Here is a 15529-nt window from a genome sequence, read left to right as displayed (position 1 = left end):
AAGGATAGAAAAAAGCTTAACAATTGCCCTCTAACAGCCAAGCTCAGTCTAAACCTGTCAATCGGTGGTGACTACACTTTTGCTGCTTGTCAGTGGCAGGACAAGCAGCACGTGGTCTCTTATCTCTATAATTTTGCCTGCCTTTTAGGGGCGGAACTCCGCTGTGTGCGATACAGAGGAAAACTGTAAGCGCGCAAACATGGAGACAGAAATTATATGGCATCGTACAAATAACAGGCTACATAGTTTCATAAAAGAAAAAGACCTGTTATATAGGAAAGATCATCTTAAATTACTTCTGTCATTATTCTAAAAAAATTAAATTAAAAATTAACTTGACCTTCGGGGGGGGTCTCTTACCATTATATTGGGGGGCACCCCCCTCAATATAATGGTAGGGGACACTATTTTAACTTTAGCACATCCATCCTCCAAATCATTTTAACATGACATGATATGGGTAGCTATCATGAGTGAGTGGATAGTCTGTTTGACTTTGATGTGTAGCTGCTTCCTGAAGATAAAGTGGTGTTTACATTCTATTTAGAACACAGTAATGAGAGGATGGCCATTTCCACCAAAACACAGCGTCTCCAGAGCAAACTAGCTCAAATCTACTCTGGAGGCATGCCGCCACCCTCCACCGCAGCCCGGCTTTATCAGTTGTCTGACAGTCCACAACTGCTCACAGTAGTTAGAAGAGCGCAACGGTCAACAAACGGACACCCTTCACAGCGATCAGCGATTTCACCGTACCAGTGGTCTGAGAAGGCTCCTGGAGACATGGATAGAACCAGATGGATGCTGGTGGTGCTCGTGATACTCGTGGACGGTAAGGGAAGCTTCATCTCGGATGCAGCTCTGGTCTATCGGGTTAAGCAGCTGTATGAGAAGTTGTAGAACGTAGAACCTTAGAACTAAACTTTTCCTTTTACAGTTTATATGGACAAACTAAACTACCCAGAATATTAGAGATGAGGCGGCGTGGTGGTGCAGTGGGTAGCACTGTTGCCTCACAGCCAGTTCTCTGGTTTCCTCCCACATTCCAAAAACATCCAGCACCACCCGCGACCCCCCACGGGAATAAGTGGCAGAAAATGGATGGATGGAATATTAAAGGTTCTACAAGTAGGTGTATACGATAAATACAACTTCCCAGGCTTTAGTGCAGCCTGTGCTGTAAGCAGGTAATAAAAACTCCTTGACTGCTTCGTTTGCTCCATAGACAACATAACAAACCCATCTCCGTGCGAAGGAGTGAACATCTGGACCAGGGTTAATAAGGCTCTCAAAGCTTCTGCTGCTGATGTCTTTTCGTTTTGTCTCAACAACATATTACTAGTTATTAAATTTGTTCTGTCCTCTTCCGTATCATTACTAGCATCAGGACCTGAGGAACTCTTTAAAATGTAGAAAATTATGATAAAGCAACTTCTTACAGATCAACATGAGATGTCTACAGATCTACAGATTAGATGATGGTTGTCTATGGTTTGGAACTTTCCCCATTGTGGGACAATTAAAGTTGATCCTAAACATACCATGTAAAGAGCTTGCTGATGCTCCATCAGCATCAGACTGTCATGCTTTCAAAGCTTTCTGCTCAGTACCAGGATGGTTTATGGCTCGGCTGAGGATGCATCATCTGTTCCTGTGCGTACCCACAGTTTCCCAGCAGACCTCAGTCGTGGACATGTATAAGGGGGACAGTGTGCTGCTGCCCTGCGAGTTTCCCACTTTTGAAATGACCAACCCCACAGTGGTGTGGAGCCGCTCCGATCTGAGTCCCTCCATCATCCACCAGCGTCAGCAGGATGGCGATGAACTCAAAGACCAGAACCAGCTTTACAGAGGCCGAACACTGATGTTGACAGAAGCTTTGGAGAGTGGAGACCTGAGTCTGAACCTGACGGCACTGACGCTGTCTGACAGAGGAACCTACACCTGCTCCGTCACATCCGCTAGAGGAAAAAAAAAAGTGAAGGACGTACAGCTGCAGGTCAAAGGTCAGTAAAAAAACCAAACACCTACTGTAGACAAGGGTCAGAGGTCACAGGTGTAGGCATAGGTCAGAAGTCTCCAGAACAAAAGTCACAGATGTTGGCACAGGTCAAGGTCTAATTTGTTCTCGACAGAAACATTTCCATCATGGGCCACCATCCTCCTGCTCGTCCTGGCTACTGTTCTTCTTCTGTCTGGGGGTCTTTTTTTCCACTTCCGTCATTATTTCCAGTCAGGTAAAACTACATACCCATAATGCAACTGACTAACACTATCAGGTTTTTACCTCTGTTAAGTGTCACCCAGCAGCCACTCTCAATTTGTCCTCACAGTCGTGCACGTGCAGGTGGAGCCAGAGGAGACGTCGGTACTGCTGCCCTGCAAAACGTTAGTTCGCCTGCCTGAAGAAGTCAAAGTGAAGTGGAAACGTAATAACAATATTGTCCACCAGTTGCAGTGTGACGGACTTGAAGAACAGTACTGCTTGTATAGTGGCCGGACAAATCTGAACAGGAACCATCCAAGAGACTGGAGTCTGACACTGAAATTCCCAGCAGACGAAGATTCTGGAACTTACATCTGCACCGCTTATATCGAAGAGAGCAACATACTGTTCAAGAAACAAGTTGAGCTCAAGGTCAAAGGTCAGTGTTTGAGTCAAGTGATAGTTGCATAGAATCAGCTTAAAAATTACCAAACCAGTGTTTTGGTCAAGTCAGAACCTTGGTGTCTCATTTTTTATCTGGATTAAAGTTCAAAAATGCTTCCAACCCATCAAACCACAGCAGCATTAAACAAACAGCAGATCGCGACAGGTTGGACAACCTTCAGAACTGGTCGTCCTGAAGGTTTGACCTCAAATTTACTTTCTGCTTTGTTTTCCCCAGTCCACCAGGTGGAGGTGGAAGAAGGGCAGAAATCAGTCCAGCTGCCCTTCACCACAGCCATCACTGTGGACCAGGAGTCAATCTATGAGGTGGAGTGGACAAGGTATGAACCTGAAACCATGAAGGTCCACACAACCGCTAACCAGCCTGAAGTCCAGCATGAGCAATTCAAAAACCGAACAGAGATGCAGAAAGACGCTCTAACAACGGGGAACTTTAGTCTGACCCTGAATCAACCCACAGTTAAAGACGGAGGAAGATACGTCTGTGGCGTCTGGAAAAAGAAGGGACAGCAGCGATTCCTACTGAGAAACAAAACTGTGTACCTCACGGTCAACCCACAGGTCAGTGTTTGAGCCAATTTAGCACGTGTGATGGTTACATAGAACCAAGCACTGCTTTAAAACAAGGACCAGACCATTTCTGTACCAAACCAGTGTTTTGTTAACTGGTCAAATAAGAACTTTGGCACATCAATCTTTATTTCTTCACCTCACAAACCACCCCATTCTTTTCTATTAAGACAGAAGAAGTCCCATGACCCATCTGTCAATCAAGTGGAGGAGGCGGGGCTGTGACACATCATAAAGGAAATGTTTACTTCTCACCAATTATCTGATTTTGTTGTAGTAGTAGTATCATCATCATCATCATCATCACAGTGCTTATTATCACAATTCTTCCAGCATTCACTGTATTGTTTTTCATTCATGGCGGCAACTTTTCTTTATAGTTATAGTTCTTCAGTACGTTTTTCTGTCTCTAATTAGTCCCGCATACTTTCAGCTACAGAAATCATTCAACTATCAAAATTTTCATTTTTGTAAGATGAGATGTGGGCTATTATTTTTCTTATTCATATCTTTTATATTTTTTTTAAATATTAAGCTTTTTTCAACTTTTGTGTCCGATTGAAATGAATGGAAAAAGTGTTTCAAATCCTGTTCAGCTTTGTCTTCATTCAGCTTTAACTACTTCAGCATACTTTAAGCTACAGACACTATTTAAACAACAAAACAATCTTTAACTATTCAACTATTATGATCAGTCATTGTCATCATTTTAATCGTTCGTTTTCACGTTTTGACGTCAGCAGATCATCAGCGTTTGGCATCGTTTCAGCAGCAAATCAGTTCTAGAAATAACTTTTTCTAGTTTAGTATTTAATGTTCTAGTTAATTTAGCAGTTTAATATTGCAGTGAATTAATGACCATCAGTCACAAACATTTTACATATTGTCGGGTTCTTTAAAATCATGTTCTAATGCAGTAGTTAGTCAGTAATGAGTGGGTGATTTTTATGATTTAAAAAACTATTGTGATTAGGAAAGAACACACCGAACCACAGTGGTTAATTCATCCAAATTCCACAACCAAACCTGTGACGGATTATAAATTTAATAGTGTGGTAACAGTACAGAAGGCCACTGAAAAATAATTTAATTAAGCAGTCATTCATATGGACAAGCAGGTGCCACGATTACCTTTGAATAATTATCTACAGTATCTGGCCTGCATGAAGGTGTGAGATGTGTTAAGTGAACATTACAAGTTTCAATGAAGTGCATATGATGTTTCATTCAACTGCACAATTAGACTGAAGTCTAATCAATGTTTTACTTGTTTTACTATGACTATGTTACATGTTGCTGACTACAAGAGCTCTTTTGTTGAACTGGGCTACAACTAACTAGCCTGACGTTAGTTACAATGAGGAGGAAAATTCTATTTATCGTTCAGTCCTATTATTCACTTCTGAGAGATCATGTCCCTCCTGTTTTACATAGTGACTCGTGATGGTAAATAACCATTTTTGCAAAACATTCCTAACTTTTGCAGTAAAAATTTGCAAAAAAAATCTTCGAAAATAGGAACTTGACATATCTTCACATGATGGAAGCAGAAAAACAGGATACTGCTTGGATCAGCTGTTTGTATTTTCCAAGTTCCTGTAGTGGAGCAGCAATACTGTTTATTATTATTATTTATTTTATTATTTATTAGTTATTTTCCACAGCTAAAGACCATAGCTACATGTGCACATCAAGGTGGGTTTATTAACTTGGGCCCAAGGGTGCGGTGCCCCATTTCAAATTTTTGAACATTTTTATTTCATTATTTTTAAAAATAGAGAAGCTAAAATTACTATTGAAGGTGCAGCCGCAATTAGATGATTAAAGCTAGAGCTCTGACAATTTGAAACACACGATGTGAAGGAATTTAACATAATGCTAATAAAAGGATCTTGACACACTCTGACTAGCTGTAAAGTATGCACTAAATCACAGTGGGCCTCACCGATGCACCCAGTGGCCTCCACACCTGGTTTCAACGTTGTGACATCACCAGTGGAAACGGGACTGTTTGGATTCTCACAACTGCATCAGAGGAGTCAATCAATCTTCATCCTCCACGAATATCCACTATCACAACAGCGCCTAATCAAGAGATCAAAGGAGACTTCTAATTTGTCCTAAATTTATGTGAATAAGAAGTAGTCAGGCACGACAGTAAGAGAAGGAAATTACACATAATACAAATGTGGAAAGTTCCATCAGAAATATGGAAAAATATTTTAAGGTTTGCCGCAGCACTAAGATGGAAGTAAGGGTTTCACATGACAACAATTTTCAGTGTTGGTGGCAATAACATCAAACTCTTACCACAATTACAGTGATTGGATTTGAGAGAAATTCTCAAATGCCCTCATTGACTCAAGCACATCAGTCTGGGTGATTTATAATTTCAGGCTTTCTGAAAGATAAATAGGAAGGAATTAGAAATTTGCTGGAATTATTAGTCAAAGATGCATATTGGTTTATACTGCAGCCTTTGCTGTAGTCAACTAAAAGTTAGAAAATGAAAAACTCCAGAATGCCAGAATGAAAAATAATTGAATCATTTTAATGTCCAAAGTACGAGCATTAGACAGCAAAGCTGTGAAATTGTTTAAGAGAACAGGATAAGAAGTTGCAATAAAATGACTGATGGCTGCTCACCAGCCGATCCTGTCTACACCTGTTCTACATCAGTCGTAATAGGTAGCAGCTGTAATGACAGCACATGGCCAACCCGACACAAGATATGAAAATTATTTCAAATACTGCTCGACGCACAGGTCGATATAATGACCAGGTTAAAGATCAAAGAGCCAGTTGTCTAGGGCTGTGTAGTTTGTAAAATCTGACAGAGGATATATATAAACCAATCATTTCTAGTGACACGTACTGGCCAATTTATTAGGCACACCTTTTCATTTCAGATTACTATTTAGTGATTATAATGTAAGGATTTACACCATAAAGGATGCAAAACTACAACCAAGAATATTTATATAGAAAACTAAATTCCTTGAGCAAGCTTTTTTTTCTGATTTCATCCAGTAAAGACAAGGCATTAACCGTATATAAAGAGGTATTTAATGAAGTTATAACTTTGTAAAAGTAGAATTAATGGTAGAACTTCTTTAGACAATTGAATTTGATTGTACAGGTGCACAGTAACAAGCCCAGTAAATTCATTATTATACCATCTGATGATTTTCTGTCATAATTATGTGATTGATGGGTGGTTCAATTTACCCACTGAATAAATATTTGACTTTTAGCTTACAACAGTTTTTAGTACTAATCATTATACTTTCATGCGCATGCATTAGTTGACGAGAGATGGATTGTTGGAAAGAATTATTTATCCCTCAAGCTTTTCATGCGACTTTAATATCTTCCAGCATATCAGTAAATACATCACTCAGTTGAGGAAAACATCTGGCAGACACTTACAACACTGGCCACCTAATCAGAATAAAGATCTGGAGTAGGTGCCCCTCCTCTCAATGATCAGATTTATTGGGCTCTGGCTTGTAGACCTTGGTGGTTGTGAAAGCAGCAGGTCTGTGTCAAGCTCCTGATGTTGACATAGCAACAAAACAAGCTGTTTGAAACAACCGTCAATCTTCAATGAATGCTTTTCTCATTTGAATCCTGTGAAGACTTTGGGTTAAATAAATAGGTTTGTAAAGCACTACATTGGCTTCCAGTCCCCCCCAATTTGTTAAAGTCTTTTTTTTCCAATATAAAAAAGGGCAAATTCTGAACAATGTTTTTATTTCAGCTTCCTTGATGTGTCAGTTTGGACGCAACTACTTCTGTTTGGTGTGGAGCCACATTACATTTGCTGTATCACATTTGATTTCAGCTTTAACAATATTCACACTATGAGTCATTTCCATCCACAAGCTTTCAAGTTTTTGCTATTCCATCTATGCAACATATCTGGTACAAACAAAATATCCCAGTTCCCATGTCAGTCATAGCTCAGGCATTTCTCAAGTCACAAAGCTCTGAAGGCAGTATTTTCCCCTTAATTCATTTCATGTCCAAAGGTAGTTTGTTCCAGAGCATATGTTTGGATCCGAGAGCTGTTTGAAGGCAGATGTAGTTCCTGGCTGCATCCTTTCAACAAACTGCCTCCTGGTAATTGGCCATTACTCTAGAACTGAGAGACGTGCTGTCCAGAGGGCAACTACACTTGTCTGGAAACAATCATGGAGTTAGCAGGCTGGCAGACAGCCTTGTCACTGGATTATGCCTCTCCTGCAGAGTGTGTCTTCCCCGGGGAGGGGGAACCGACTCTCAAAAGAAAATGGCTGAGACCCAAAATATAATTATGCAGATTTTATATTTTTTAGGTGTGCATTCATGCATTCATTGTGATGATGTAGTAATTTGTCATACTTGGCTTTAATGTAAAATGTTTCTATAATAGTAGATGTAGAAGTTTATTTTCACAATTGTCATTCATCAGGCTGAGAAGTTAACATAGCAGCATTTGCTAAATAAAACAAATACAATAAAAGAAAAAGTTGTGAATATAACAAGACATGGGGGAAACTATTTCACAGCTATTACAGCCAATGATCAAATTTTTTAAAAATACTTAGAGAGTAAGAGAGAGTAGGTTCATTCATTGTGTCTTGTACAGTACCTCAATTGTATACAACATAGAGCTTTTGCCCTGTGCAGAATATTTATCCAGCAAGTAACGCTTTTGAGGCTGTAAGAGTGACCTTCAGCAAGTCAGTTCATAATTACAGGAAAACATGCAAGGTATGCCAACTGACCTTCATTCATCTGCAAGCAGATCTCAAAATCACAGAGAAAAAACGACATGTGTCGCTACGGCACACGCAACTGGATCAAGATAAAGCAAGCATCTCATTACTGTTTTATTGGACGTTATTAAAACAATAATCCACATAACTTGAACCTTTAACTCTCCTGCCCAACACCGAGGTGTTGAGAAGCAGAGAAGAGAAAATGCTCGAGTCAAGCTGAGGTATGAGCTCAGGCATAAGAGAATAATATTTCACTCTCTCAATATTTTACACCTAACAGTAGCTAGGGAATATGCGGCCATGGCAAGACCTAAAGTGTGCTCACCCATCTTTTTTAATTAAAACGCTCGTCTGTGACCAGCCCTCCCACCTTCTATTTTGAATTTGCTGCAAACATCATGCTGACTCATTTCTTACGAGACTTGAGGCAATGCGTGAATACCTTAAACTTTCAGGGCTGCCATCTTTTCATCCTTGAAAAGCAAGATTCGTTTTCAGGTCAAGCTCTCACTGTGTGCATGGAGGCTTTGAGAATCCCCTACAGCCCTCCTTCAATACCCCTCCCTCTTTCCTTTCACCCCCTCTAACATCCTGGAACCACTCTTTGATGGTCTCTGCCTCTATTTGAGTCTTGCTTATCCCTCGGAGTACCTGAGGATGTTTAGTTATGTATATTTCTACCAGTCCATGCTTTGCTGCTGCCTTGAACACACAGGCAAACATACTTGTTTTATATCTCCAGGGAATTACTGCAGAAAATCCCACGTCCTCTCAGAGTGTGTCACAGCCAGTGCTGAGTCAGACATTTCAGCAGAGAACTGTACAATGAGGACGTTGGCGATAAAGCCCACCGATGCACCCCAGAGTAAGCATTAGCCCGATTAGATCGTCGTCAGGGGACGAGACCGGTGGTGTTGTGGCTCCAAAAACAAGCGCACCCAAGCACTGATATAGGATATAGCGCAGAGTATCCCACTTTCATCTGGTGTCAGGAAATATTGGGGGTTGGTGCTAAAGGAAGATGAAAGACAAGGCAAGAGTGATTAGAGTAAAAGTGCACTGACCAGCATCAGGCGCCAGGAGCCACAGAGGTGCCTCCTGACTGTCTCACATAGAGCATATAGTATGACTAGTGGTTGTACTGTAGCATTGAGGGGTGTTTCTTTGAACCTATTATGACCTTACAATTCCTTACATTCCTGGATTTGGCAGTGTATGATATTACAGTGGAGGTGGGATGTAGATAACAGTATGGGGTCTGGCTAAGCCCTAAACTACAGTTTAGTTGTTCTGGGATTAAACCGTTCCTGCATCTGCTGGTGGCGGTAATTATTGCTCACAGTCTGTAATCTGTACTACGAAGACTGAGTTGCCAGGGTGAAACAGGTCATGTTTGGTTTAGGAGGAGTGTAGCTAATCAGTAATCCGAAGCAAATAACCTTCTCGACTGAGCCAATGAAAATTTCCTTGTTTGTTTCATTGCACTAGATAGTGAAGGACGTATTGACGATGGATGTATTGCATAGGATCCAACATCTGGTCAGCTATCAATTTTAGGTGGAGTATATACACTGTATTACCAGTATACAGTAAAGGCTTTCTCTGACCTTTAAGGCAGAGGTGAGGGGGTCAACAACAGGCCAGTAAGTTTTAAACAACATAATGTGAAGCACAGAGAAGGAGTGAACTGTAACAGCGCAACCAGCTGAATATGCAAGAAATATGCTTCAAAACATGTCTTAGTTCAAGCAGTTAAAAGTTACATTTCCTTTGGGTTCAATAAAACAAAATGGAATTTTGAATTCACAGGTCAGCCCTCTTACTAAACAAGAGATTTTCCATTATTTTACCTGATAAATTCACTTGGTAAAGTTTGGTTTTACAATAATGTTGGGCAGAGTATCCCAGTGCACCATTGAAAACGAGGACTAGGTAAAGTAGAGTGTATTGATTCCTAATCTCATGCTAGTGCTATTTTAAATTGCATAAGAGCAGCATTATGAGCAGCTTTTAAACTTGACCATGCAATAACAGCCCTGGTCTGCATCCATCAAACAAGAATGCCAAAATGGTAGCACCTGTTTATCAGTTTGTAGTGGGATTGCGTGTCACCCTGTGGGGTTCAATGAGGATTCTCCATTGCCAGTCTCTAATGACAGATTTCTGCGGTTGATTTCCTCAGGGTGACATCACCCTGTGGTTCAGCTACTCTGCCAAAGGAAATGGCCACACTTCGGCCCCTAAGGCCTTTGGAGGGGAGAGACAAGGGTATCCTGTGAAGCAGACAGTATTCTGGCACTAAGCCCAAATCAACATTCACACTGAGAGCCCTGGATCCAGAATGTAGTGATATCACTGGACTGGAGAGTTTTACAACCCAAACACTGTCAATCATATCATAACACATGTATGGTTTATGACCAATGGAGCGATGCACCAATTCCAGAAACACCAAGAAATGAAATCAACAAATACACATTTCTAAATCACATCAGCAAGTATGAAACAAGCACATTCAGCTGTTACGTCAGTGGATGATCCTGAAGCCAGAAAAACACCCATCTGTTTTTGTGTGACCTTCATTCACTGAGCATTTTTTTACCCTTTTAGTTTTCTGTGTTTTTGTTGAAAGTCTACAAGCTCTTTGTTCAGATAAAAACTTGGTGGAACTGTGCACACAGTGGAGTGTGTGCACAAGTCAACATGGCTGACCACAATGGTTCATGTAAGCACTCAAAAGTGACAGAGCAAAAGACAAAGCTGAGCCACAGAAAGCAAGAAATCATGCGGTGGAAAGATTCCAACAGCTATAAACAGGTCAGACCACACCATACAATGCACAGCCTTCAAATCCATCTTCATCCCTGCATACCTCTTACTCTCTGCCCTGTGGAAATATGGGGTAAAATCATCATGCTCATGTTTTTGCCTGTTTTAATAGGACCTGCCCTGATGCGTTGTAGTACTTTCTGCAGAAACTGTCAAATGTTTCTCTGAATGTTTAGAAAGCCCACTTTAAACTAGGGAGACAAATGTGACAGTCAGTAAGGTCCAAGAAAAATACCATGGCTCTGGTGGTTAATGTACTTTCTGCCCAAGTGAGGTGTATTTCCAGGAGACTGTAATCAGTGTTGCAATGGGCCTATTAGCTTTACAGTAACACACCAAGAGAGAAGGGTAAAACCTGTGAAATAGAGGTATAGGGCGGCATAAAGTGTGAAGGGATTCATGCTGTTATGAGCACCCACTTAGGATGTGGCTTTGATTGACAAGGACTAAATAGAGGCAGTCCAGATTTACAACTACAAGGGATTCTGTGCTCTAGCAGACATCTGGTTTGGTCAAACTTTATGTGGCTTTGTGGGACGGTAAAGAACTTTCTCAGAGGTCAAAGATAAAAGCAGAAAGAAAGCAAACTTATGTTATAGGTTTATCATGTCTGTGTTGGATGTTAACAGCAATAAAACACCCTGTTGATGCTAGCTACAGTTTATGTAAAAAGCTAGAATTCCCTCATTAAGGAATTAGACATTTTTGGGAAGGCTCTGGTGAAGTTAGAAGAGATTTATGAATGGTAGTTATAAAGCTAAAGCCGTGTTATACAAGTTTAGGTTGGTATACGTACTGGGAACACAAGGTTACAAAAATCTATCAACCAGATGCCAAACAAGAAAGACTAATCACTAATCGAATATAACAGATTCTAACACTATATTGTAAGTTCTAATCAGCCTATTTTTGGTCTCTAGAAGCTAACTTAGAGAAAGGATATAACAGATATAACAGAGACTTATCAATTTTACCAGCCAACTCTTCATGGCAATATGAATATTTACTTTCTAAACTATTCCTTCAAAAAAATATTTATGGACAAAAACTCCAACCCTTATAAGAGGACCTGATTCCATCCACCAACAGCAGGACCACGATGGTCATGTTTCTTCTATTAGTTAGGCGAGTAGCTGGACAGCAGAAAATTGTGCGGTCAGAACCTCCTGTTGATCACCTACTACAAACAGAGAGTTGCAGAGAAAAAAATAGAGAAAAGTCAAAAGAGATTATCATTTAATGTAAAATGGAAACATTTCAACTGTGAGTTAAATGCTGATGACAAGTCTGATTACTGGTGTACATCTGAAGTGATTAATGCATACTGCAAGTTCCTGCCCTACAACATGTTGAGTTTTTAACTCCATGTTTGATCCTGCAGTAGTTAAAATACATAAACATTATCCAGATGACCACATAAAACCACAAACCCCAAATCGGAGAAAGACTCGGTATCACTACTTTTCCCGCCTACTTTTTTCTATAGTTTTTTCTATAAAGTAATTTGACTTAATGTACAGTCACTACTTTTTTAAATGCTCAGCCATCATGTATTCACTCAAATAAAAAGGAGCACAGACCAGTTAGTAGCTGATATGGTTTGCCACCCCATGAGTGTTTCCAGGAAACAATTAGAGCAAAGCGTTTGTCTTCATTTGAGCTTTGGCTGCTAAATAAGCCTTAGGGATAGCCACTTGACCTCAGGAGCTCTTTAAAGCAGCCACAGAAAATACTTCTTCCTTTTCTCATTCATTCCAACTCTAGCGGTAGGACGGAGACATGTAGGTAAAGGAGACAAGAGACTGGTTACCAATGGATTGTTTTCAGAAATGAATGTCTGTGGTCCAGATGGGTACATTAGTGGGGGTAGAGTTATTGTATATGAGCGCATGTTTGTGTTTGTAATCAGGGTAGACAGATCATTTTATATTTTATTTTGTTTGCATGCATGTAGGTTATGTGTTACTGCGGATTAACAGGTTGTGTGTGTTCTGATGAGGAGTGAGCTGTTTCAGTTACACATGGTGTGTGACATTTGAGGCGGCCTCGGAGGAAAAACCACAAGACTGTCCGACATCAGGCCTCTCAAGAAAACTTCAAACCACTGACTGCAATAAAGAGAAGACACAGACACACAAAAAAAGTACTTATTCACAGCCTAACAATCACACTGACTCAGATCTCCTAACTTAGCACCCTGACCGACCAATGACTTGCTTTAAGAGGATTAATCATAGCTATGCCTCAGCCCCATGTCACTTCACTGCCCCATGACTTCCTCCTGGTTGTGGCCCCTGTGCAACCTATCAGACTCACCTATCAATAGGCAAAGCTTATTATTTCAGGGAGCTTCCTCTTTCCTGTACTGGACAGTCCAGCTGCGGCCACTTAGACTGTGAAAGGTGTATATGTGTGGATGAAAGAGCTGGACTTTCCCTGGCTGTTACCATGTCATCTGACAAGGCGACTTCCTCACCGGGAGTGTGTTTTTCCACTTCACTGCCTCAAGCGCTGTGCTGGTCTTATCAGATTGTGATTAATATTATTATTTGTTTGCTTTTATCAGGAGAAGCCATGAATGTTACCATCTGTTTCCTTTTACAGAGCAACAAATGGTATATACATATATAGAGTGAAGATAGAAAATTGCCGTTCAGAGTTGTTACAAAGAATTACAAAGATGAATTATTGTTAAGGAGTTATTTATTTTTAATCTTTGAAGCTGAACATAGGAGGGGATACATTTTCCTTTTTAGCTGTTGGCACAGTCTTGGTTTGAGACAACTACTGGGCAAGCAATGGGTGTTTGCTCAAGTGGAGCCAATTACTCAAAAGAAATTGGGTCTTCCTCTCTATTCCCTCCTTTGCTCTCCGCCCTCACCCCTTCATCTCTCGGGTTTGGGGTGTCATTTAAAAATCGGGTCAAACCCGCAGTGAGCCCTCTTTCCAAACAAACAGGCTAGTAATGGCTGTTTACCCAGAGTACAAGAGCCATTATGCACATGGAAGTTAAACATCTCTGACAGCAGAAATAGCCACAGACAAATCACTGTTGCCCTTCAATGAGGGATTGATTGGAAGAATACTGGCCATTTCCCTAAATGTTACCAGCAGCTATACATACTGGTGACAGCTTCTCAAATGGCATACCAGTTGGATGGCATAAGAACTCAAATCAAAACTTTTGTTTGTCTGTAATTACTACACTGCACTACATGTTGAGCAGATGACCTTGCCCGAGAACATTGCATTGGCTGTTCAGGAGCCACAGGACTCACTATTGGAAAGTAACCCTGAACATCACAGCCCACTTTTCAATCACCTTGCAAGATCTGGACAGGGTAATGTGGAAATAAGGACTGCATAGAACATGAAAGTGCATTCATAATGTACAGTAAAGCAGACTAACGAGCGTAGGGCCATTCTGTGGACTCATTATTAAATCAAAAATAAAGTAAGAATAATGTCAACTGAAAGCTAAATTTCTGTGACCCAGAGTTTAAGAGAGAATGAAATGGTAGGGTAAACAAAAATGGAAATGAGGTCATAGATCTGGAGAATAGAGGGCATTAAATCACAGTATGTTAACATGTAGTACGTTGAACATACTGAAACTTTACATAGTGGAATTCAGGTGATTAAGCTAATGGCGCCTGTGAAGGACAGCAGCAGCCTGGGTTACGTTGGGTACAGTGATACACTGAAATGTGATGTACACCTCAGTGAAGCAGGCAACAATAAAAGCAGCAGTGTTGTTGTTCCTTGTGAAATGTGCATAATCTTTTCGTTTAAAAAGAAAAAACACTTAAATAAAACAGAGGCAAATACACAGTGATCAAACAATGTATAAACATTGTAATGAGGAGTTTTGAAGTTTCCAAATAAATAATTGTAGGAAACAAATCCAAAATAAAAATTTTGAGGTCTGCTGTAACAGTTTTTACAGTGACATAAAATAAAATAATTTAACGACCAATGACTAAGAACTTATTGGGTCAATGAAAAACCAAACCACAAAATGATATGAAGCTAGAAACCACAGCATTGTGTGAAGCTGGCTAAGATTTATAATCTTTACACACTGGGCCAAAGATATAGTTACATGTAACTCAGGTTTTTTCCTCTCAGATTTAAGCTGTTAGAAAATGTACAAATCAGCAGAGGCATGTTTTTGTAATTGGCCCACTGGAGCCAACTTCAAATGGGTGTTGCCTGTGCTTTCATTCAGATCATCTTCATGGCTCGAATCACACACAGGGGAAAGATGTGCAATGTTGAGCCGCAAACCCTGGCATCACACCTAAAAGGAATTTCTGTCTCATGTATTTCCAAACGAATGGTTGGCAGGGCAATACAGCATGCATCCGGTGGAAACAATGTGGCACTCAACATCCTGTGTATGTGAAGACTCCACAGCACCAACTTTGTGTTTTCCTGTAGGCTACACTTGTGTGTCTGTATAATATCTTCATGTGCATCAAAGCGTATGCTCGATCTCTTTCAAATTTCAGTGTCATGCTGCATTCAACACCTGGATCAGCAGGTCTTCCCCTCATGCACATCTACTTTTACACACTCCACTGATCTCCTTCCCGTGAAAAGAAAGAGACTACACAGCTGCTAATGCAACTTTCCCAAGACTTTGCATTCAGACTCAGAAGAGCTACAATAACTGAGTCAGGCCCATGTTTCACCA

At 40.5% G+C, this 15529-nt stretch overlaps 1 protein-coding gene across 2 annotated transcripts; it reads left to right on the top strand.

Moving 5' to 3' along the window:
• The first annotated feature begins 549 nt into the window (after positions 1-549).
• On the top strand, positions 550-3827 carry LOC114853920 (uncharacterized). 2 transcript variants are annotated; one of them, XM_029147824.3, is made up of 6 exons: positions 550-832; positions 1668-2006; positions 2136-2237; positions 2334-2645; positions 2889-3232; positions 3416-3827. In XM_029147824.3, exons 1-6 carry the CDS (start codon positions 565-567, stop codon positions 3464-3466), a joined length of 1416 nt encoding a protein of 471 aa, XP_029003657.2. In that variant the 5' UTR covers positions 550-564; the 3' UTR covers positions 3467-3827. The 2 variants fall into 2 exon arrangements, with proteins under 2 accessions (XP_029003657.2, XP_029003658.2); XM_029147825.3 differs by having other exon boundaries at positions 3412-3827.
• Positions 3828-15529: the final 11702 nt, after the last annotated feature.

Source organism: Betta splendens, chromosome 4, assembly GCF_900634795.4.
Source record: "Betta splendens chromosome 4, fBetSpl5.4, whole genome shotgun sequence".
NCBI lineage: Eukaryota > Metazoa > Chordata > Actinopteri > Anabantiformes > Osphronemidae > Betta > Betta splendens.
Note: the sequence above shows the minus strand (reverse complement) of the source record. Positions and strands in the feature narration are given on the sequence as shown.

What these genes read in the sequence shown, in the direction of transcription:
- LOC114853920 (XM_029147824.3), top strand. Translation starts at nt 565, where the DNA reads ATGGCCATTTCCACCAAAACACAGCGTCTCCAGAGCAAACTAGCTCAA. An exon ending in CGTACAGCTGCAGGTCAAAG is followed by an intron (nt 2,007 to 2,135) that starts GTCAGTAAAAAA and finishes TGTTCTCGACAG; the next exon opens with AAACATTTCCATCATGGGCC. An exon ending in AGTTGAGCTCAAGGTCAAAG is followed by an intron (nt 2,646 to 2,888) that starts GTCAGTGTTTGA and finishes TGTTTTCCCCAG; the next exon opens with TCCACCAGGTGGAGGTGGAA.